At 48.0% G+C, this 22,152-nt stretch overlaps 1 protein-coding gene across 1 annotated transcript in view; it reads left to right on the forward strand.

Moving 5' to 3' along the window:
* SRRM4 (serine/arginine repetitive matrix 4) overlaps positions 1–22,152 on the forward strand; it is a 147,673-nt gene that overhangs the window by 91,585 nt on the left and 33,936 nt on the right. Inside the window, exons 2-4 of the mRNA XM_039221263.1 lie at positions 14,688–14,834; positions 18,928–19,014; positions 21,321–21,392. Of these exons, the coding sequence (XP_039077194.1) occupies positions 14,688–14,834; positions 18,928–19,014; positions 21,321–21,392 (306 nt within the window). The remainder of the gene's footprint in view (positions 1–14,687; positions 14,835–18,927; positions 19,015–21,320; positions 21,393–22,152) is intronic.

Consider the following 22,152-nt stretch of genomic DNA (forward strand, 5'->3'; position numbering starts at 1 on the left):
AAGCTTTGGGTCGATGATGGGTCCCTAAGGGCAATCAACACTTTTAAACAGGATTTTGAACCTAGGAAATATCCTTCTCAAACTCCTTGCCATCAGTTACTTTTGAAGGCTCTGTGTCTCTCAGTTCTGCCCATGATGATGGAGTCAGGAGGCAGCTTTTCCACGACTGCCAAGCCCTGGCTCTAGACATCAATCAGGCAGCTGTAGGACACAAAGCTTTCCTGTCTCATTGCATGATGCTTTCAGAAACCCAAAGCAGGAGACACTTTGGGGCTCACAGGGTCCACAAGTGGCTCCCACGGTGCCCCAAAGGCACTATGCTGTAGAGGTTAAGGCCATGGATTCTAGAGGCAGACTGACCATCTCTCCCACCTGTTAGCAGTTTCTCCTCTTGCCTTGGTTTCTCCATTGGTCAAATGGGGTTGATAACTAGCAGTCTCGAATAACTGTGGTGAAGGTTTGCCAGAATAAACAAATGCAAAGCACCTAGCACAGTGCACAGAGCTGGTGCTCCATGAATATCCAGTTAGTAGTAGTAGCAGCAGCATTTCTAATGGTGCCATCAGTTAGAACCCAACATAAAAACAGATGCTGGGGGAAGAAATTGGGAGCAGGAAAAAGAGAAGGAAGCGGCAAAAAGGCCTTTGGGCTGCGGAGGCCTTGCTCAGAAACCCCCAGGGTTCATGTGATGACATTTCATTCAGACTGTTTTTTGCCAGAATGAGGAATGCAGGTTCTGTGTCAGAAATCATTGCAAATTCCAAATTAGTGAGGTTTCATGGTCCACAGAAAGGCGCTGGAGGGGAAATTGGTCGACGGGGTGTTTTTTAGCTGTCGGAGCAAGCGGCCTGATTGATTGAGTGTCTCGGTCAATAGACTGTGCAGACAGCAGCCGGGGAACCGGGTGCAGGCGAGGAAATAGGAAGAAGACAGACCGCCAGTCAGCACGGGGGAGGCGAAGACGCAGTGAGCAGTAGAAAGGGATATAGTTATACCAAAAGCTGGGGAGACACAGTCTGGACTGTGTAGCCACACTCAGTCTGGAGACCAGGGACACCCAGCCACAGTTCCTTGAGAACGCTTGAGTCTCCTACTTGCTTGCTGTGTGTCCTAAGGTAAGTCACTAGACCTCTCTGAACCTCTGTTTTCTGATCTAAAACCAACCCTTACAACACCCATCTCAAGGGTTTGTTATAGCACTTAAATGAAAGAATGAGTTTTAAATGTCTGATGAAGTACCTAGCACATAGTAGGCACTCAGTAAATGTGAGGTCCCATTACTTTAACGCAGTGAGTTAGTCAGTACACCCGTGCTTCAGCTTATGGACTCAGAAGATATGTTTGTAGGTGACAACTCTTCATCCTTAAATCGGGGGCTAATGGGCCATGTTGGTAGGTTCTGGGCCTTCCTGTGCCATTCCCAATGTGTTCAGAAAAATGTCAGAAGATGAAGATGATCTAGACCCAAAGAAGGCTCTGACTTAACAAAAATCTTGGAATTATGCTCTTCAGAAGTCATCGGGGCTGGTCTTCAAAGTCCCAAGCTATTCCCGGCAGATTGGAAGCTGTGTAGTCCTCAAAGATGAGAGGGAAAGGATAATCCACAAGACTCCTCACCAAGCAGAAATTCCTTCTCACATTGGAGCTGCCAAGCCCCTTTCAATAAGAGTTGAAATTATAATTACAATAATCTGACATTGTGCTTAGTTTAATAAATATATGTTTTCCACAGCCACCTCAATATATGAGGTATTATCCCCATTTTAAAAATGAGAAAACTGAGGCTAAAATAGAGGACGGGTCTTGCGCAAGGTCATGCCGTAATATCTGAGAGAGATTTACAAAGAGTTTCTGGAGCCTGGTGGAGTAAAGGATGTGCTCCTTTTAGGGCTGTTGGGGGGGCGGGGTCAGAAAAGGAGGGTATGATGGCTGAGCTGAACCTTGAAGGATGGGTGGGTTTCTTTTTACAGAGAAAGAAAGAAGGGGCACTGCAGGCAGAGGGATCCGTTTGAGCAAAGACAGGGAAGTTGGGTGCCTGTGTCCCGAAGGCTATTTACAATGAATAATTACAATTACAATGACAGCTAACATTGATTAAGTGCTTACTCTGCACTAGGAACGGTGTTAAGCACTTTATGTGCATCGTCTCTACGAGCTGGACAGTATCATTAACCCTGTTCTGCAGAAGAGAAATGAAGTGACTTGTCCAAGATCACAGCTTGAAAATGGCAGAACCAGCTTCCCAGCTCCAGTCTGCCTGATTCCAAACGTCTGGCTGGCTCCTGATTGCCGCCCAGGGTCAACAGAGAAACCTCGGAGCTTATAAAGACCTCTGCCCAGGTGCTAGGGAGGGGCTGTCCCAAGATCCCCTGACATCTCCTGTGATGTCTTGGGTTCCTGCCACAACTCACCCCGGCTTCCAAGTCCCCCTAGAGCCAGGAGGAACCCATCAAGGTTGGTGGGCAGTAATCACGAAGCTGACTGCCTAATAAAGATAAAGCTCTCTAATAAACCCACAATCCTGCGGTAATGGGTTTGACTTTTAAAAGGCAGATAAAAGTCCCAGTGGAGAGACAGACCTTTCCCATCAACTCCTTAATCAGAATTTCTGTGGAGGAGCCATTTCCTACAGGTGGGACAGCTGGATGCCTGGGCTGGCATTGAGAAATGACCACTTCTGTGTAAAGCCAGACGTCTGCTCCCTCCAGAAATCCCTCTCTCCCACAGGGAATCCTTTGTCAGAGAAGAACCGAAATGGCAAGAAATGGGGCCTCTGGGACAAGCCTAAAGGCAGCCGGGGGAGGATGGAGAGGGTGTGGTTTGAGAACTCGCTGGTGATTGGTGCTGAAGCTGCTGGGGCGGAGTCTTCTGAGAGCTTTCCGCTGATTGGTGGAGTTCTGATGGACCAACCTCTCCATTCATTCTGGCTCCATCGTCCGTTGTCATTACCATCATCAAATAACACATACTGAGCATTTCTTAGGTGTCTGGGAAACGTGCTAAGCATTTTACAACCACCTTATGAGGCAGGTAATATTAACAACCCCATTAACATTACCCATCCTCAGATGGGAAAACTAAGGCTGGTGGTAATAAATTTAACAACATCTTGTGGGTCACACAGCCCGGAGGTAGCAAAGTGGAGATTCAAACCCATGTCTGTCTGACTCCGGAAAATACAGTAGTTAACTAACCGTTGTCTCTGCATTTAGTAGTTTGATAGAGGAAAAACGTGGTCGGGGTCTGGGTCTTTGATGGAATTCACAAGAAATAAAACCCGAGACGGAGACTGGGATGCGCTTCGGGCAGGATCAGAAAGCTAAGGGAAAATGTAGTTTCTACTGGAGTGTAGCCTCAGCCTGATCCCAGGGGGAGCTCTGGAGTGTGAGTTAAACCTCAGAGTAGGTCCTAATTGAGGTAAGCGGGCAGGTCTTTTGTACTTTAAGACAGTCATCAACTGTGAACTGCCTCTCTGCCCCACCCAGGGGTGCACATAACCTTCTGGAAAGGGGTGCCTGTGAGGCATTTGCAGCCGATATTCACATCGGCCTAGGATCTGACCAACAGCATCCACTACAGCAGCAAAGGAACCGAGTGGTGGTCCCTGCTCAGCTCCTAATTTGTCAAGTGTCTTTGAATGTAGCCCTTGCCCCCTCGACAGGAGCTTCTCCAGGCTTGGGTTCAAAGTCCACCCAGGCCTGGCCTCACTCTGACAAGTTCTGGACTCTGTGATCTGGCCGCACAGCCACTGCCCCCGCTGGCAGTCCGTGCTTCTGTAACCCAGGAGGAGAGACGGGGTCCCTCGGGTGGTTCCAAGAGCGTGAGGCGAGGTGTCTGACAGCTTCCCCAATGAAGCCCTTTATCTCACTGCTCTGCTGTGTTATTTTAAAACTAACGAGCCCAGACCTCAGGAGCTCCCCGCCTGCTTGCCGCCTGCCATCGAGATTTGTGGCTTGTCCGTTCTGTCCTCTCTGCAGATTTCAGTGGCTGCCTACTCTCTGCTTGTTAGGAATTGTCTTCCAAACCTCAGCCTCGGGAAGGAGGCGTGCGTGCATGGGTGTGTATGTGTCTGTAGGAATACAAAGTCCAAATCGCACCATACTCTCAGATGCCTCGTGCCCCCAGCTGTAGTTCTAGCTGATGAAAGAGTCTTGTGGGTGGCTCTGGGACCACAGGGAGAGACCAGTTCATCTCTGGCCTACTGAGAGAGAAAGAAGCCAGGAGGTAGCAGGGAATGGGTCAAGGGCCATTGCTAGGTTCTGAAGCAGCCCCTCAGCTTGGTGGTGGAGAACCTGATGGAGCCCTGGCGTAGGGAGGAGCTCCTGAGACGCAAGGGCACACCAACCTTCCTGCCCTCCACCTTCCCAGAATCCCCTGCCTAGGGGAAAGTGGATCCGAATCAGCAGTGAGGCTAGAGAATAACGTGACCTGCCCTGGGAAGTGTGGCTGATACTTAAAGTGCCGCCATGGAAGCACTGGGCATGCATCATGCCATTTTATTCTCATGACAGCCCATGAGGTTCATATGATTTGTGTTTCACCAGAGAGGGGAAGAGATTTTCCCAAGGCTACCCAGCTGGTGAATGGCCGGGCAGAGTCTCTCTGATGAGTCCGATCACCATGCTCCACCAACCATCTGCAGACCAATCAGTCTGCCCCGTCTGTACAGCCTGTCTTGTTCCTCCAAACTTGTCCTCTGACCTTAGGACTTCTCCTTTCCTGGGTCACTATCATTCCTGAGAGTTTATGTACCTGACCTGTGTCTTCCTTTGGACTATAAGGAAAGCCTTCTTGGAGGAAGGAGCATGTCTGGAGCATCTTGAAATGACCCTCCACCAGGAGTAAAATGATGCGTAACAGAAAAGTGAATGAATGAATAGCTGAGGAATGCATGAATGGGAAGAGTCAGACACTTCACAGTGCAGCTGACCCTTAAAAAGCCCAGGTTTGAACTGCACAGAATCCATGTATCCATGGATTCTTTTTCTATAATACAGCACAGGACTGTAAATGTATTTTCTCTTCCTTATGATTTTCTGAATAATGTTTTCTTTCCTCTAGCCTACTTTATTGTAAGAATACAGTACATATAAAAGATGTGTTAACCTAATGTTTACATATCAGAAATGCCAGCTGGTCAACAGTAGGCTCTTAGTAGTTAAGTTTGGGGGGAGTCAAAAGTTATACGTGAATTTTTGCACAGGAGTTGGCGCCCCTAACCGCTGTGTTGTTCAGTGGTCTATTGTGTATTTTAAGAGCCAGTCCACTAGGCCAGGACACTCCTGTTGAGCCATCTTATTATTCCAAAACCTCACTAGCACAGGGCTTACCGACTTCCTCAGTTTCCCGCCTCACTCTAGTGAGGTTCTAACCCCAAGAAGATCCAAACCTCATGGCCTCACATACCATCTAAATGCCAACATCTCTCCAATGCACTTCCTCAGCACTGATGTCTTCTTTGAACTCCAGTCTTGGGTACTCAGCTGCCTACCTGCCATTTCCACATAGGTGTCTAATTGGCATCTCAAAACTGACATGTCCCAAATGCCCTTCTCCACCCTCAGACACCCCCAGCTTGGTAACCAGCAGCTCCACCCTCTTTGTTGCTCACAGCAAAACCTAGGAGTCACCCTTGACCCCTTTCGTTCACACTTCCGTATCCAGTCCGTGAACAAACTTCCATGGATTCCAGCTATGTCCAGAATCTGACCACTTCTCACCACTGTGGCAGTGATAACCCTGACCCCAGCCACCATCTTCTCTCAGGTGGGTTATTGCAATAATCCCAACTGGTCTTCCTATATTTATCCTGGCTCACTTCCCCACTATACTCAGCATGCCTCCAGGAAGACCCTTTAAAGCCTGAGTCAGATCTCATTACTCCTCTTCTTGGAACCCTCCAAAGGCTTCCTGTCTCACTCAGAGAAAAAGTCAAGTTCTTGCAATAGTCCACCAGACAGTCCATGCTCTGGTCCCTCATTACCTCTCTGATGCTCTCCCCTCTTACTCAGCTCTCGCCTCAGTGCATCTAGTGTGTTCCTACCGCAGGGCCTTTGCATTGGCCATGCCCTCTGCCTATTTTGCTCTTCTCCTGGGCATGCATGAGGCTCCCTCCCTCAGTACCTTCAAGTCTTGCTCAGATGTTATCTTCTCAGGGAAGCCTTCTCTGGTCATATTTAATATTCCAGCCCCCTCGCAATAGCATTCCCAATTTTCTTTATTCTCCATTTTCCTCTGTATGCCTCTTCCAATAGCCTATGTATTTCCCCCTTAGTTATGTGTATTTTCTGCTCTCCTCCTCCCTCTGCCCATCTCAGTAGAATGCAAGCTCTGCCAAGCAGGGATGGTTGCTGCCTTGTTCTCTGTTGTGTCTGATGCCTAGAACATGACCTACATATCTTTGTTGAGTCAGTGACAGAACGAAGAATAAGTGAGCGGTCCCTGGCAGCACTTCTTGGGACCAGTCTTTACTCTCTTAGCTCTTGAACCAAGGCTCCTCTCCACCCTGGGCTGGAGGCTTCTGTCCTGTCCCCAGCAGACCCTGCTTGCCGTTCCTGCCTCCTCCAGTAGTGGCTGAAACGATGCCCAAAGGGACTCACCTAGCACAGCCACTCCCATGGCAGGAAAATATAGTCAGCCACTCACGCTCCGTGGAGGACCTAACCCTGTCTGCATTTCCAGCTGGTAGAAAGGTCCTGAGTGTGCCCTGGGCTGGAGCCAGAGATGTTATTCTTGCCTGTGGTGACACAATTGTGGAGGAATCAGGGCTTGAACCTGGGTCAGTAGGACCCCAGGACCTGTGCACTTTCCCAGCATCACCTAATTACTTTTTGCAACCGGTTCAAGTGGAAAACCACAGCACCTTGGAACCAAGCCATTTCCCAAGTTGGAGGCAGCCTATACTCCGGGCAGTCTCAAGAATCCAATCCAGTCCCCCTCTCAGTCATTTGCCCTCCCTCCTAGGCAAAGAGGCAATCGATGGGCCAGCCTGGGGAGGGAGAAATGACTGGCTGAATTTGGGGTTGATGGGAGGGCAGAGGGTGGATGTGTTCAGTGATGAGAGTCCACCACCCAGGCGTGTCAGCGGCCTGACCTGCTTGGCTGAGCTGGGTAAGAAGTGCTGAGCTGATTTTTCTCCATATGGTTCTTTTGTCCTTTGACCTGAACTTGGGAACTGGACAATTTTTGATATACAAGACTGTTTACCACACACATACACATGTTCACACACTCAAACGCTCTCAGCCATGAGAGCTGAACTAAGCCATTGTCATCTTGCCCAAAGGAGAGTGTGCTAGCAGGCTGTGCTTGTCTATGTAAGCAAGTCTTCAGGGTCAGGTCCAAACCTTTGTAAAATCTACAATCTGATTACTCCAAGTGTGGCTCCTGCTTGGTCCTGGGGCCACAGCAGCACCTGAGAACTGATTAGAAGTACAGAATCTCAGGCCCTAGCCCAGACATGCTGAGTCAGCATCTTCATCCTAACGAGATCCCCAGGGGATTCACAAGCACGGGAAGGTGTGAGAAGCACCTGTCTGTCCTCCACATGACCCTCAAGGACCCAGTCCCTGCCTTCATCCTGAGTCTCAGCATCTTTTTATCCTATACCCTATGTCCACTGCAGCATTATTTACAGTATCCAAGACATAGAAACAACCTAAATGTCCATCAGTGGGTAAGTGGAAAAAGAAAATGTTTTATGTATACACAACAGAATACTACTCAGCCATGAAAAAGAATGATGCCTTGCTATTTATGCAATGCAGATGGACCTTAAGGGCATTTTGCTAAAGTGAGATCAACCAGTCTCAACCGTGGCTTTCCACCTCCCCCCCCCCCCCCCCCCCCCCCCCCCCCCCCCCGCCCAGCTTCCCAGCCCGCCACTGTCCCGTTCAGCCTACTGCCTCCTCTGCAGTTACGTGAAGTTCACTGCTGTGTCCTGATGCTGGGCCTTGGCACATGTCACTCTACTCTCCTGACCAATTTCCATACATCTTTAGGAAGCCTGCCATGGCCACCTGCCCACATTCCCACAGCTGGATTAGGTGCTCTCTCTGTGTGTGGTTCCATGGTCCTCTGAGACGACTATACCATATTTCCAGTTGAGTGATCTGTCTTCCCCTTCCAGGCTGAAGGCAGAGACAAGTCTTAATTATTATACAGTCCTTGAAATCTGTTACTAAGTAGGTGTTCAGCAGACAGCTGTTGGACAAATGAATTAAGTAATGAGGGAGATGTCAACTTCATAAAACTTCTTATTTCTCATTCAGTTCCTAGTAGGATGAGAGCTACTGACCTTGACCCCAGCGATATCTCCCTCAGTGGCTCTCTGGAATCCCATCTTCCCCCCAAACCCCTCTACTTTTCCTAGCCATGGTAGCAAAACTCAAAGAGTCACAGCTCCTGCAGATTATTAGCCAGGCTTAGTTAACCTTGAAAAGGACTTGGTACCAAGACCTAAGGCCAGGATATTAATAGGGCCCAGACTTAAACCCCAGGAACCGAGGCCCAGATTAGCCTTGTCTGTAGGCTAAGTCAGCCCCATGATAAGGCTTGAGCTTTCTGGTGGACTCATGAGCTGAGGGTGTGGGCCTTCATTCTCTACTGAAATAGGCAGATTGTAGGTGTCTGGCCCGGTATGGGGACAAGGGTGGACCGTTCACAGGCCTGAATGCAAATGTAGAATAAGAACCTGGGACATGAGCCTTGGATGGAAAGTGAGTGCCTTTTCCTCTCCAGGTCTCAGTGTCTTATCTTTGTAATGGCGATAAGTCCACTATACTACGTACCTAGCAGAGGGTTGTCAACATCAGTTGAGACACGGAACTAGTGCTCTACACCCAGGAGAAGCTATTAGTGGGATGAAGGAGTAAGCGTCCCCACTCTAATGACCAATTGCCACTCCTGTTTGTGGAATATAGCATCCAAGCCAGACTTGACATACAGCCCCTTCGCCAAACAGATGGAACAAGTCCCTGTCTTATGATGAAATTACCAGGCTTCACCCTATACTCACAGGTATTACTTCCTTACATTTTCAAAGTGTTTTCCACATTTCTCTCCTTTTTCCTCTTAATTAATTCTTCCAAACAGGCAGGGCAGCTACTGTTCTTGCCACTTTCTATCCTCAAGCCTCAGTTTCTCCAAATGTACCGCAGGGATGACCATGCCTGATCCTAGGTTTCTGTGGAAGCTTAAATGAGATGGTGCATGGTCCCAGGGTCTGGCACGGAGCAGGTGCTGGATAAATGCTGGCTGCCACTATGATTTAGTGACATGGAAAGAGCACTGGACTGGGGGTCAAAAGGCCGCAGTTCCAGCCACAGCTCTGACATGGGTCACTCATTGTGCAGCCTTGGGCAAGTCCCTTGCTTCTTGTGGGCCTCAGTTTCCCCACTCAGTACAGAGAAGAGCCAGGGCAGGGGGCCCTTCCCACTCCCCTCCAGCATTATTTGTCTCTGATTCCCCAGTTGGTGTTTAACTCAATCTAGTTCTTGGGGCACTGGAATCCATACCCACCCCAGGGCCTGGTGAGCACTTTGCTGGGAGCGGGGCGCTTTGATGTGAGAAGCTAGGGAGCTGGGCATCTCGGAGAGTTTTGTAGAAAGTTCAGGTCTGACTTTTATAGGAGGCTGGGAATCTGCTGGTTGCCATGACTACAGAGAGCAGCATCTAAGCTCCAGGTCGTTGATTAGCAGGAACGAGAGTGAAGGCCTTGAGGAATTCAGCACACACGGCCCCCTCCCTCCCTCTGTGAAGTGGAGTGTGCCGGCCCTTGACTTCACTGTTTTAGCTGTCCCCTGAAGATCTTGCCTCCTTTTAAGTGCTTTTTTACGCAACAGCGAAGGGCCCTGTGGTAAAAATGAGGCAGCTGCAAAGACAGAACACAGAATTTTCCTTAAAGCCCTGCAAAGCCACAGAGCAGGAGGTGAGGAAGGAAGATGAGTGGGCCTTGGGGGAGAGGGGCACCATGGCTGAGGTCTGAGTCCACTGAAATGCCGGCTTACCTCAGATGGGCCCTTCTACTTGAACCCCCCACTGCTTCTTTATACTATAGAGAGTTTGCCTTGATCTGTGGTTCCCACCTGAGATCAGTCATCATTCATCCATCCATCCATCCATCCATCCATCCATCAGTCATTCATTCAACAAATGTTTATTGAGCAAAAAGGGCACACTATGCCAGGCACCATGTCCCTAGGGATTCCGTGGTGAGAAGAGGCTAGTTCCCACTCTAGTTCCTGCTCACATTCAAGTCTAGTAGACAGATGGTTAACAAATAACCATATAAAACCGTCATTTCAAATAGTAACAAGTGCCCGGAAAAGAGATAGAGCAGACAGCTGTGAGGGAGGCAACTGAAGAGAGAGGCAGAATCACTTAAGGGGGTCAGAGAGGGCCTCTGTGAGAAGCTGACATCTGAATGAAAGGAAGGAACTGGCCATGCAAAGAACTGGAGGAACAGCATGCCAGATGGAGGGAACAGAAGGGCAAAGCCTCTGAGCAAAGTCCCTGTTCCACGTGACGGAAGACAGTAAGGAAGCCATGTGGCTAGAGCAGAGTAAGGGACTGAGAGAAGGGTAGGAGATGGGATCTAGAGTTGGGACAGACGCCAGATCATGCAGAGCCTTTGAGTTCTGGTAATCAGTTTGGATTTACCCTGAATCCAAAGGAGGTGAAATTACCAAGGATGTTTCTTTACAATGCAGATTTCCTAGTTTCACCCCTTTGAGACTATTTGTTATAGCTAGGATGGGGCTGAGATGTCTGTATTTTTAAAAGCTTCTTGGGAGCCTCTGATACTGCGCCAGGTTTAGGAAGCCTGGGACTACATGGTCTCTGAGTCTCTTTCAGTTTTAAGAAAGCAGAGAAGCCAAGTGTCAGAACATCTTTTAAAAAAGATCTTAAAAGTTGTATGATATTATGAAGAATTCCTTTCTTCCTTCCCTCACAACTCCCTGTCCGCCTGGCAGAACTAATTCTGGTTTTGTTTGGTTTTTTAGCTTGTTTGCAAAATCCCAGATGGAGTACCTAACACAAGGAAGGTGAAGCCAGTGCTGGGGTGGGAGCGGGGGGGCGGGGGGGGAGAACAATCTACCATCTCAGGTTATAAATGCAGCAGCTCCACCATACCTTTGCTCACCAAACCATCATCAGGATGCACCAATCCCCAATGCTGGCAGTGATGGATGAGGGTTGTCCTTACCCTAATCCTTGTCAAGCCGGTGCCTGGCAGTAGCAGTCCCCATCTGTCCCCACACTGCAGGTAACCCATACCTCTTCTCCCTCCACCAGCGGAAGTCACTGAGACCTTCCACACAATGCTGGCTCTTACTCATCATGCATTTATTCACTGCCAATTTGCTCACATCAGTTGTTTGGTTGTTTTGGTTTGTTTTTTTTTCCTAGTGAGGGCTTGCCTCTGATACAGATTTGTGTAATGGCTTCCTATAATGCCCCCAGAGTCCAAAACCCCACTCTTATGTGTGCCTGGCTCAAGGCTGTGCCGGACAACACACATCCATTGATAAGTTTGCTGGTCACTTTTCTAGGAGAAATATGGGGTAGAATAGAAAATGGGTTGACTGAGCCATCAGAGTTGACCGAGGCGGTTCATTTATTTCCACCAACTGTAACTTGAAGGGATTAACTCAAAGCATCTCAAAAGCCCTTTCTAACTTTTTGAAACAAATGCATGGTCTCTTTAGCCAATGTGTGTGCTCCTTCATTTATTCATTGTACAAATGTTGACCCTGCAGCGGGCTCTGGGGCAGTGAGACACAGCCCTCCTCCCAGGGAACTCAGAGTCTAATGTGAGGAAAGATAATGAAATGGCAACAGCGCATATTAGGAGCTGCAGTCATAGTAGCAAAGGGCCTGTTACATCTTAGAATGGGCTTCGATCTCCCCAGAAGTCTGCTCCCCACATCACCATCTCCACCTCATCAGTGGGACTCACCCTGCCTGTCGCTCAGGCTCAAAACCTTGGAGTCCTCCTTGACCCTAGCTCCTCTTCTCTTGTTCTCTCCCATCCCACATTTAACCAGCAGCAAATGATGCCAGAGTCCTACTTTCAAATGTCAGAATCTGACCACTTCTCATCACCTCCCTCCGAACCTGGATGGTTGCATTAACCTCCCTCTCTTCTGTCTAGCGTCTTCAGCGGCTGGGCTGATCCTTCTACAAGGCGAGGCAGACCATGTCAGTCCTCTGTTCAAAATCCTTCCCATCTCAGCCACAAGTCCCATGACCTACAAGATGTGAACTCTGGTCTAGCCCTGCTTGCTCTGCATTGTGAATTTATGCCAAGCATCTTTGAATCTGACATTCCTTCTACCTAGAGCACCCTTTCCGCTTCCCATGGATAACTTGTGTAGAATTTGTATATCACCAGGCAACGGATTACCCCCTCCCCCCAAACCTGTGGCTTAAAACAACAGACAGTTCTGATGTCCCTCCATCAGGAACTTGGCTGGGCCACTCTGGCTGACCATCTCGCATGAGACTGTGGTCAGATGTCAGCCCAAGCTGTAGTGTTATCTGGTGCATCACGACTGGGACTGGAGGGTCCTCTTCCCAGGTGGCATGCGCATGTGGCTGGTTGGTGCTGACAGGTGGCAGGAAGCCTTGGCTGTTCTTCATGCAGCTTCTCCCTAGCATTGCCTGAGCGTTCCCACCCATGGTGACAGCTGCCCTTGGAGTGATCAGTCCAAAGGGAGCCAGGGAGAAGCCGCCTTTGTGACCTAGTCTCGGAAGTCACACGTTGTCGCTTGTACTGCCTTCTAGTCGTTAGAAGTGAATCGCTAAGGCCTGCCAGGATTCAAGGGGAGGGAAATGAGCCTCCATCTTCTGATGGTGGGGCTGTCAAAGAATCTGTGAACACATTTTAAAACCACCACCAACAGCAAGGTGAGTCCCTGTTCCTTCAAGCCCCCATCCCCTGGTTACTTTCAGAGTGGCCTTCTTCCCGAATACTCTGCACAAAAGAACAGTCACCCCCTCCCATTACACTGTTTTATTCTCTCCGTGATTTATTACCATCCAGTAAGCCACATTATTACTCGTGTATGCGCTTAAACCTGCGTCCCCGTCTAGAATGTAAACTTCTTTATCACAGAGGACACCTCTCTCCTGTTCACTGCAGCCCCATGCTTAGAACTGGCCTGCACACGGGTTAGCCTGGGCCCGGTCAGGTACACAAGGAGGCAAGCATTGCTGGGGATGGGGCAGGGATTGCAAGCTCTGAGTGGTTTGAGCAGAACCAGGACAGCATTCCATAGGAAGAGACCGGAGGCATGGGAATGGAGCCCTCAGAGTAGGAGAAGCAGAGCAGAGCGGTGTAGGGAACATTGGGGTTCTGGAAGCCTGGCATTGGCAGTGAGAAGGGCCGGACGGCCCTGACAAGAGTCTGCATCCCTCCTGGGCTTGCCGGGCCTCTCAGCTCTGCTTCTAAAGATGCACTGATAAGCGGCTGACAGAGATGGATGTGTTTTGCTGCCCTTCCTTCAATATTGACTGGGTTAGGCCTGCTCTCTGGGCAGCCCTAAGGAGCAAGGGGCTTATCAGATGCATTCATCCTGAGTCATAAAACCAGTCTTGATGCACTGGCTGCAGGTGCCTGGTGCAGAAGAAATGCTAATGCCTTTGATCAGTGCTTGACCTGGACCCTGCAGACAGGGTGAGGAGGTAGGGGTGCTTGCTGGATGATGCCAAATTCACCTGTTCCTCCCAAACTCCTGAGGTTGGGGGCCGGGAGATATGAGTGGCAGTGTACTCAAAGACTGAGTACCTAGGCAACTTCCTTCCCCTTTCTGGGTCTCAAAGAAGGAGGTAGGACTCATGTAATTTTCCTAGAATTGCCTGAGGTTCTTCTCAGAGGCAGAGGAGTGAACTTCAGGCCTTCATGGGAATTGCACCCCAAGTAGGTGGCCTCATATCTACTAAAGACACCAAAGTGGAGGTTCGGGTCACAGGGAAGCAAAGGGAAGTGGAACAGACACCTTTTGTTTTGCTTTACGTTATCTCATTTTCACAACCATCTGGCAGTATAAGGACTGATGTTATTCCCTATCTGATTATTGAGGAAACTGCAAAACAGAGAGATGGAGTCTTCTGTCTACTAAATGGTGAAAACAGTGTTTGAATCCAAGTATGTATATCTCTTCCATCCAGAAATAAGCAGGGAAAGGGGACAGAAATGGCAAAGGGGAATTGGAATGAATTGTCTCATGCTTTGGCCTCCACTCAATGTTTTGAGCAAGGACGTGGGACACTGATTTCCAGCCTCTCCCCATGGGTTCGTCAGGACACGATAGGCAATGCCACAGTAACAAATAAACCCCTGAATCCCAGTGGCCTAACCTGACTGAGGCTTATGTCTATCATGCCAAGTCTGATGTGGTTCAGGCATCTGTCTTCCTTCAAGTAGCTCCGCCTCTCAGGGTACGTGGCCTCCAAGTTCACTGCAACAGAGGGAGAGAGAGCTGGGGAAGGCACAGTGGCTCAAACTGGAAATGACACATGTTACTTTCACCCAGAGACCAGTGGCCAAAGATAATCTCTCACGGCCCCAACCTAACTGCAAGGAAATGTGGACAATAAATATTAGGACATCGGAGAATGTCCAATGAATGTGAAGACTCCATCATATCCTAACAATGTCAGCCTCTTTGTTTGCTCCCCTGTAGGACAGAACCCCAGAGCAGCCCTGTGGTTCCATCTCAGGATGGACCCGCGGAAAAGCTGAGCCAGCGTGTGGCCACCGAGACCTTGGGCACCAACAGCTGGGAGAGAGACAAGGCCAGCCGGGAGCTCAGTCTTGCCAGAGCGCACAGGTGAGATGCTGCCCTCACCCTCTCTTGGCGCCAGTGAGGAGGTTCAAGTTGAGAATGCAGAAATGAAGTTTGTCTTTCTGGCCACTCTTCCCCTCCTCCTTTTCTTTTGCAAGTTCTTCTTTCAGACTCTTAAGCCCAATCAAAAGTCAGCACATTTTTTTTATAGCAAATATTTTAAGTCTGAGGACCCAATGGCCTCTGCCACAACTACTCAGTCCTGCCATTGTAGCACCGAAACAGCCACAGGCCCTATGTAAATAAGGGGGCATAAGTGCATGTCAATAAAACTTTATTTATAAAGACAGGCTAGATACAGCCTGGGAAGTCACAGTTTGTTGCCTTTGCCTTGTATGACCAAGCTAGTTCCTGCCCATTTTAATGACTCTATAAGCCACTAATTCCCAAGTCATGACTTCCAGCCCAGATCTGTCTCCTGAGATCCAGATCTTGGCATTCATTCCTTAAATTCAGTTATTCAACCAGGATTTCCTGAGCCCCCATCGGTGACAGGCACTGTGTTGACAACTGAGGACACCACATTTTACTGAGGCTCAGAGAGGTAATGTGACTTGCCCAAAATACGGCAGCCAGTAAGTGGCAAAGTCAAGTTTCGAACTACGGTCTCTCTGATCTTAAATCCTAGACTCACACCTACCACGTTATACTTCGGTGCTAATGAAAAAGCCAGTCTATCCCTTGCCTTCTATTTTCAAGTTTTGCACCATGCATATATAAAGCCTAGTCTGTCTGGCCTCTGGAGAATCAATTTTCTTGACAACATGGTCCTTATTATCTGGTTTTATCAGCTGAGAAAGAGTGAAGTCCTATCAGCTTGGAGAAGTGAAGGTCAACATCAGATCTGGAGAATTCTCTCCAGGAAACAGGAAAAAAGCTGTTTCCATAAGAGGCTGAGGGAGATGGAGAGAGGGGGAGGGAAAGGGTGTTTCTTTACTTTGAAAACACTCTCTCCCAGACAGCCCAAGGGAGAGAGTGTGTCATGGAGACACACATCTGCTAACTGAGCAACTTTGGACAAGTTATTTTCCTTCTGGGGCCTCAGTCTTCACAACTCTAAAATGGAAATATTGAGATCTAGTTCTCCTAATCAGAGTGAGGATTGAACCAGATTCGCAAGTACAGATCCTGACAGTGAGCCTAGAATATGGGGGCACCGGCAGTGCTGGTGGGGGTCTCACGGAGCCAGAAGAGCAGGTTCCGGGCATGAGGATCTAAATAATGATGCCATGTTGTCAGTTTGGTTGTGGAGGATCCCTTGGACTGTGGAGTGCATTGCTCCCTTCTCTCTCTCTCTCTCTTTTTTTAAATAATTTTTTAATGTTTTTATTATTTATTTTATTTTTGAGAGAGAGACAGACTATGAGTAAGGGAGGAGCAGAGGGAGAGAGAGGGAGACACAGAATCAGAAGCAGGCTCCAGGTTCCAAGCTGTCAGCACAGAGCCCGACCCGGCGCTTGAACTTGTGAACCACGAGATCATGACCTGAGCCGAAGTCAGACGCTCAACTGACTGAGCCACCCAGGCGCCCCAGCTCCCTTCTCTTCTCTGAGACCCACTCTCTGACATACTAAAGAAACCAAACCAAACCAAACCAATAATGATGATAATGTTGAAAGTGAGAATAAAAGTCACCTGGCATATAATATATGAATGTTATTGTACACAATTATAATAATAGAACATTTACATGGACTTGCTCCAGAGCAGGGCATATTGCATGAGTGAGCGCCTTGTTGCCTGTGACAAACGTAGGGCACAGGTATCATGTTTTATTCCCATCTCACCGATGATGCACATGATGCCCAAAGAGGTTGCTGAGCTAGGAGGTGTCAGCCTCTAGAGCCAGCGTCCTCTATAGCTGCATACGCTGCGTGCGTGACCACTGTGTATTGAGCCACTCTGTGTGTAATCACTGCACACCCAACTGCTGCATATTTCATGGCTGCTTATGTAACCCGCAGCGTACTTACTTAACCACTGGTCTGGCCCCTCCAACCCTGCTGTGAGGGCACACCTGGGCACACAGGTGCAAGAGTAAGACAGAGGTAGAAGAGAGGCAGATCTACCTGAACAAAATCATTCGGGATTTGTGGGAGGGGTCGATTTCCCCCTCACAGATCTCAGATCCAAAGTCAAAGCCTTTCTCCATCTGACCCCATCGCTCACATAGGAGTGTAAGACCGTGGTTCCCAAACCTGCTTCCCTGGGACCCTGGGGTTCCAGGAAGAAGTGAGAATCCTTGTCTGAAACGCTGAGATCTTTCTCTATTTTATAAGACACAGCTTTAAGGATTTTTTTTTCTCTTCTTAAGTATTTCTTCCTTAAATGTTTAGGGTTGTTTTTTTCTCCTTTCAAATTCCTGGCAATGGTTACACTGTGAAGTGTTTATGTGAAACAAGATAATTTAACAAGTGACTAATTTATTGCATCCATTCATCCCTCATTTGGTCACCTAACAAATATTTATTAGGCTCTCACTCTGCGTCAAGCACTTGTTGCTGGAAAAATTTGGAAGTGGTCTACCACAGTTACACAAGCAGCCTGTTTGCTTACTGCATGTGTGTACTGTGCTCTGTGCTTGACAACACAGTAGTTCTGTAGCAAGTGTAGTTCTGTAGCAAGGTACTTAATCCCTGTGATATTTGCTTTTAGCCTGCTTAAAGTGACTCTCTTGAAGATGTGCTAGATATAACTATACAATTTTTATTTATTGGCAATGCAGAGACCTTAACCGAGAGTCTAGTCACTTGGTCATCTTTTCTATTAACCATAACGATCCAGATTCTTAGAATGGAATTCAATATGGCAGCATTTTATGACGGTCTTTAAAGAGCTGGGTGACTTCCAAAAGAACGTCCACATAAACAAGTTTGAGAAGGCAGTTGGTTTTGTGGGAAAACTCTCTGGGTGGGAATCACAGGGACTTGACTCCAATCCCAGCTCAGAGGCTCCTAACTGGGCAGCCATGGGCGAGCCAATTCATGATTTTGTGCCTTATGGTCTTTACCTGTAAAACAAGACCCTAGGAGTCATACCACCCTCAAAGTGTTTTTGTATCAAAGTATGTAAGGGGCGCCGGGATGGTTAAGCGTCCGACTTCAGCTCAGGTCATGATCTCACGGTTTGTGAATTCAAGCCCGGCATCGGGCTCTGTGCTGACAGCTCAGAGCCTGGAGCCTGCTTCGGATTCTGGGTCTCCCTCTCTCTCTGCCCCATCCCCCACTTATGCTCTGTCTCTCACAAATGAATAAAATGTTATTGAAAAAACAAAGTACGTAAAACACTTGGCACATAATAAATGGATCAATGGTAGTGGTCTTAACACTAATAACGACTATGGTATTCTTATTAATATTACATTTTCCCAGTAACGTTCAACCGGGTGGGCATGTTTCAGTTTCCAAGCAGTTTTTCTTCCCAAACCCATCTCCTTTTGCCACAGGATAGTGTTTTAAAAAATCCCTGGAGCCTGCCCCAATTATAAAAGGAGATAAGTTGACTTCATTCAGCTGCAGCCAGAGCATTTGAATTTAATTGAATGGGAAATAATTATTGCTGAAGAGCAGAGGTTTTTGAGGTTCTGTGAAGCGATATAAGATATGTATCTCATTACATTAGACCTCGGCAAATATACTTTTAATAATCAGCTGCTACTTAACATAACTTCCTCCTCCTATTAACTTTCCAGCAAGAACGATGGACATGAAGTGCTGGGGAAGGAAGGGGGCTGAACTGCCGATTAATTATTTAAAAAGTGATTTATTTACCAAGGTGAGCCATTTGCAAATTCAATAATAAATCTATTAAGGAGCAGTTAACCTTTATAACTCTGTTTTAAATAATCAATTGGTGTTTGGGTAACAGTACAGCGTCTGTCTCATTAGGTCGGCTTTAACTCCTTATTTGAAGCACTTAATCTGAAGTATGACCGAATCCGCCATGAGATGGTAATTAGGTTTCGCCATGGGCCCTTCATCCTTCAAGGAACTGGGTCCTTCTTCCCTGGCTGCAACAGCTCTGCTTGGGGGCTTGGGCATCCTGGGTTCTCTAATACCTGACTCTGTGCTCCCCACAGTGCCTCCTGTGACAATGACTTGACACCACCACCTTCCTCCAGGGGGAAGAAGAAAAAGAAGAAATCCACCCGGAAGAAGAGAAGGAGGTGAGCATCTTAAGGGGAGATAAAACCTCGAAGATGGGAGAAAGGACGAAATAGGAGTAAAATGAGTTTCAGAGTCAAACAGCGACTCCCCTTGGGTTCAAATCCCCTCTCTGACTCTTAACTAGCTGTGTGACCTTAGGCAAGACCCTTTACTTCTCTGTTCCTGTTTTCACTTGTATAAAGTAGTGATAATACCAGGTGTTTGTAAGAATCAGATGGAGAAAAATGGCTGTGGAAGAAGTTGTCATAATGTCTGGCACATAGCAAATAACCAGTGAATCAGCATAATCATGACCATGAATAGGATTTTTTTTTTTTAATTTACTCTGTGTGGAAGGTGATGCTCTAAGCACGGTTATCTCCATAATGTCTTTTACCTTTGATCACAATTTACCAGACAAAGATTACTGTCTTCATTTCAGAGATGAGAAAAGAAAGGCACGGGATGGGGAGGGGGGGTGACGGAATTTACAGGGATCCCAGGCTCTTCAGTTGATTCTATTCCCACCTAGCAGATGAATGCCAAGGATAATAACTTTATCTTTTTAGTCAGCAATTGACCCTTTTGTACCCCATGGATTTTTCCTTTGTACAGTCCCTTATAATTTTTTTAAGTGTAAAAGTAGTTCCAGATTTTCTTCAAGACTAAAATCATATCCAGCGTTCCAGACCCAGAGGGGGTCAGGTTGAAAATCTCACCAGACCTCAGAGGCAGTGTTTGACGAGGCCTGCAGGGGGCAGCAGAGAGCAGTGTCTGGATATCTCAGGCCCCAATTCCAGATTTTCAGGGTTCTTGGCTATGCCCTTTTAGTCTTGTTCTAAGGCCCAAAGAAGAACCAGAGGGGAGTGTGAATGAAGACCCTACCTCGTAGGGTGAGGGGGAAAATTGGGGCCAGTGGGTTTGAGGTTCCTGATTTTAGGGGTGGGCAGAACACTTCAGAGAAGGAAATCAGAGTTCACTGATTAAATTGCTCATCCAATAAATGTCCACTGGGCACGTGTTTGGGGAACAGGTCCTATGGCCCCCTAAGAGAAGTTGTTCTCAATCCTGTGTTTTCCTTTGCAGACGTGTTCTGTATGACGTGCCAGGGATTATTTTGTCTTTTTTTTTTTTTTTAAGTTTGTTTGTTGAGAGAGAAAGTGGGGGGAGGGGCAGAGCAAGAGGGAGAAAGGGAATCCCAAGCAGGCTCTCTGCTGTCAGCACAGAGCCCAACACAGGGCTCGATCCCAGGAGCCATGAGATCATGACCTAAGCCAAAATCAAGAGTCGGGGCACTTAACCAACTGAGCCACCCAGGTGCCCCTCTTTTGTCTTTTTAATTGGTGGCCAATATTTAAAACCCAGATGTCACATGAAGATGTGTTTTTCTGATGATTCTGTTGAAAAGGCAGGGATTCCAGAAGCCCAGGGCTGCGTTCCCACATGAGACCTTCAGCTCATCTGACAAAGAGATGCTGTTGGGTTCACTGCAGTCCTCACCACTCTCCATTGTCTTACATCCAGCCTGCTGTCCAAGAGGGCCCTGCTGGCATTGACTTTGAAACTCCTAATCTGTTTCAATCTCGGTATTTTGCCAGTGGTGAAATAAGAGACCCAGAGATGAGCAGTGACATGCCCAAGGTGGCTTCGTGAGTTGGGGGTACAGTCAAGATTGGAACTCGGGGCACTTGAACTTTCAGTCTTGAGTCATAGTCAGGGTCCTGGGGTGGCTCTGTTTCCTGGGTAACCCCTGATAGCAGCACCCATGCTGACCACAGCCTGATGAGGTCTCCTCCAAGGGCTTGATCTTACCAGGGAGACAGGGTGAGGCACAAGAGAGACCTCAAGTATCCAAGAGGAGGGTCAGAGCTGAGGGGAGAACAGCAGAAAAAAAGAAATATTTGTTCCGACCAGGAGGGAAGATAAAGGGATTGAGGGCAAGGCCCCTGTTATCAATGAGGCTTCAGTTTGAAGCTTGGCTCGTGCTCATCCTAGCTGTGTGTCTTTGGGCAAGTCACTTTACCTCTCTGAACTTCACTTTCCTTGTCTGAAAGAGGAGGGTGGCAATCGTGCCTACCTAAGGAGCGTGTGGAAAGATTAGATGAGGCAACGCCTATAAAGTACATGGTGACGTTGAAAACAAATGCAGATTTGATTGTATCAACTATATAAAATGCAAGTACTGTTAGTATCAGTATCGATATCCTATATCCTTGTGTGTGTTACCAAAAGAGCTGAGACCCTGACTGGGGACTGGAGAAGGGTCTCTGAAAGCCAACGCTGGCCCTTAAGAAGGTCCCTCTGAAGGTGTCTCCTCCCCTGGCAGGTCCCCATCATACAGTCCATCGCCTGTCAAGAAAAAGAAGAAGAAAGGTTCCAAGAAACATAAGCGACACAGGTATTGCCCTTCCTCCTCGGCAAACACCCTCCTCCTCCTCCGGGGTGGGGTGGGGGTTGGGGTGGGAGTGGGTGGAGCCAAAAGTTCACTGGCAAACTTATCATTTAACTTATGTAAAATACTCCCCTGGGTGTTGTGTCCTTTTTCTTGCCTAACTTGGCACGTGGTCACAAGGACCCGAGGTCCACTAGAGCCAACTCCGCCCGATGGGGGTCTGTGTGATGAGCTCTCTGCCTTGTTCCTTATTCCAGATTTCCAAGAAAGGGCCTCTCTGGTGGGTCCCGCTTGTCCTAGAGGATGGGATCGTGTAAAACATGGCTTCTGGGATTGTCCACCCTCGTGGTGGGTCGTTAAGGGGCATTGTGAGCCAGATGCGCCTTCCAAACCGTGCATGCTACTCACACACGTACACACACCCATATGTATGCAGAGGGGCGTGGGGAAGAATTAAAGAACTTAAAGGATGTACACCAGAGGACTCAGAGCTGCGGTTCATGGGCCAACTCAACATTTTATAATTGGGAGATTGTATAATAAAAAAAAAAGAATCAGGTTTTCCAGTTCCTCCGTAAAATCAGCAGGTCTGTCTTCACTGGACCAATTTTTTTTTTTTTTTTTTTTTTACAAATAGTTTATTGTCAAATTAGTTTCCATATAACACTCAGTGCTCATCCCCAAAGTGCCCTCCTCCATGCCCCCCCTCCCCCCCACATCCATCAGTCCTCAGTTTTTGTCAGCATCGAAGAGTCTCTCATGGTTT

This window comes from Hyaena hyaena, unplaced genomic scaffold (assembly GCF_003009895.1).
Source record: "Hyaena hyaena isolate Hyena2069 unplaced genomic scaffold, ASM300989v1 scaffold_0, whole genome shotgun sequence".
Lineage (NCBI taxonomy): Eukaryota > Metazoa > Chordata > Mammalia > Carnivora > Hyaenidae > Hyaena > Hyaena hyaena.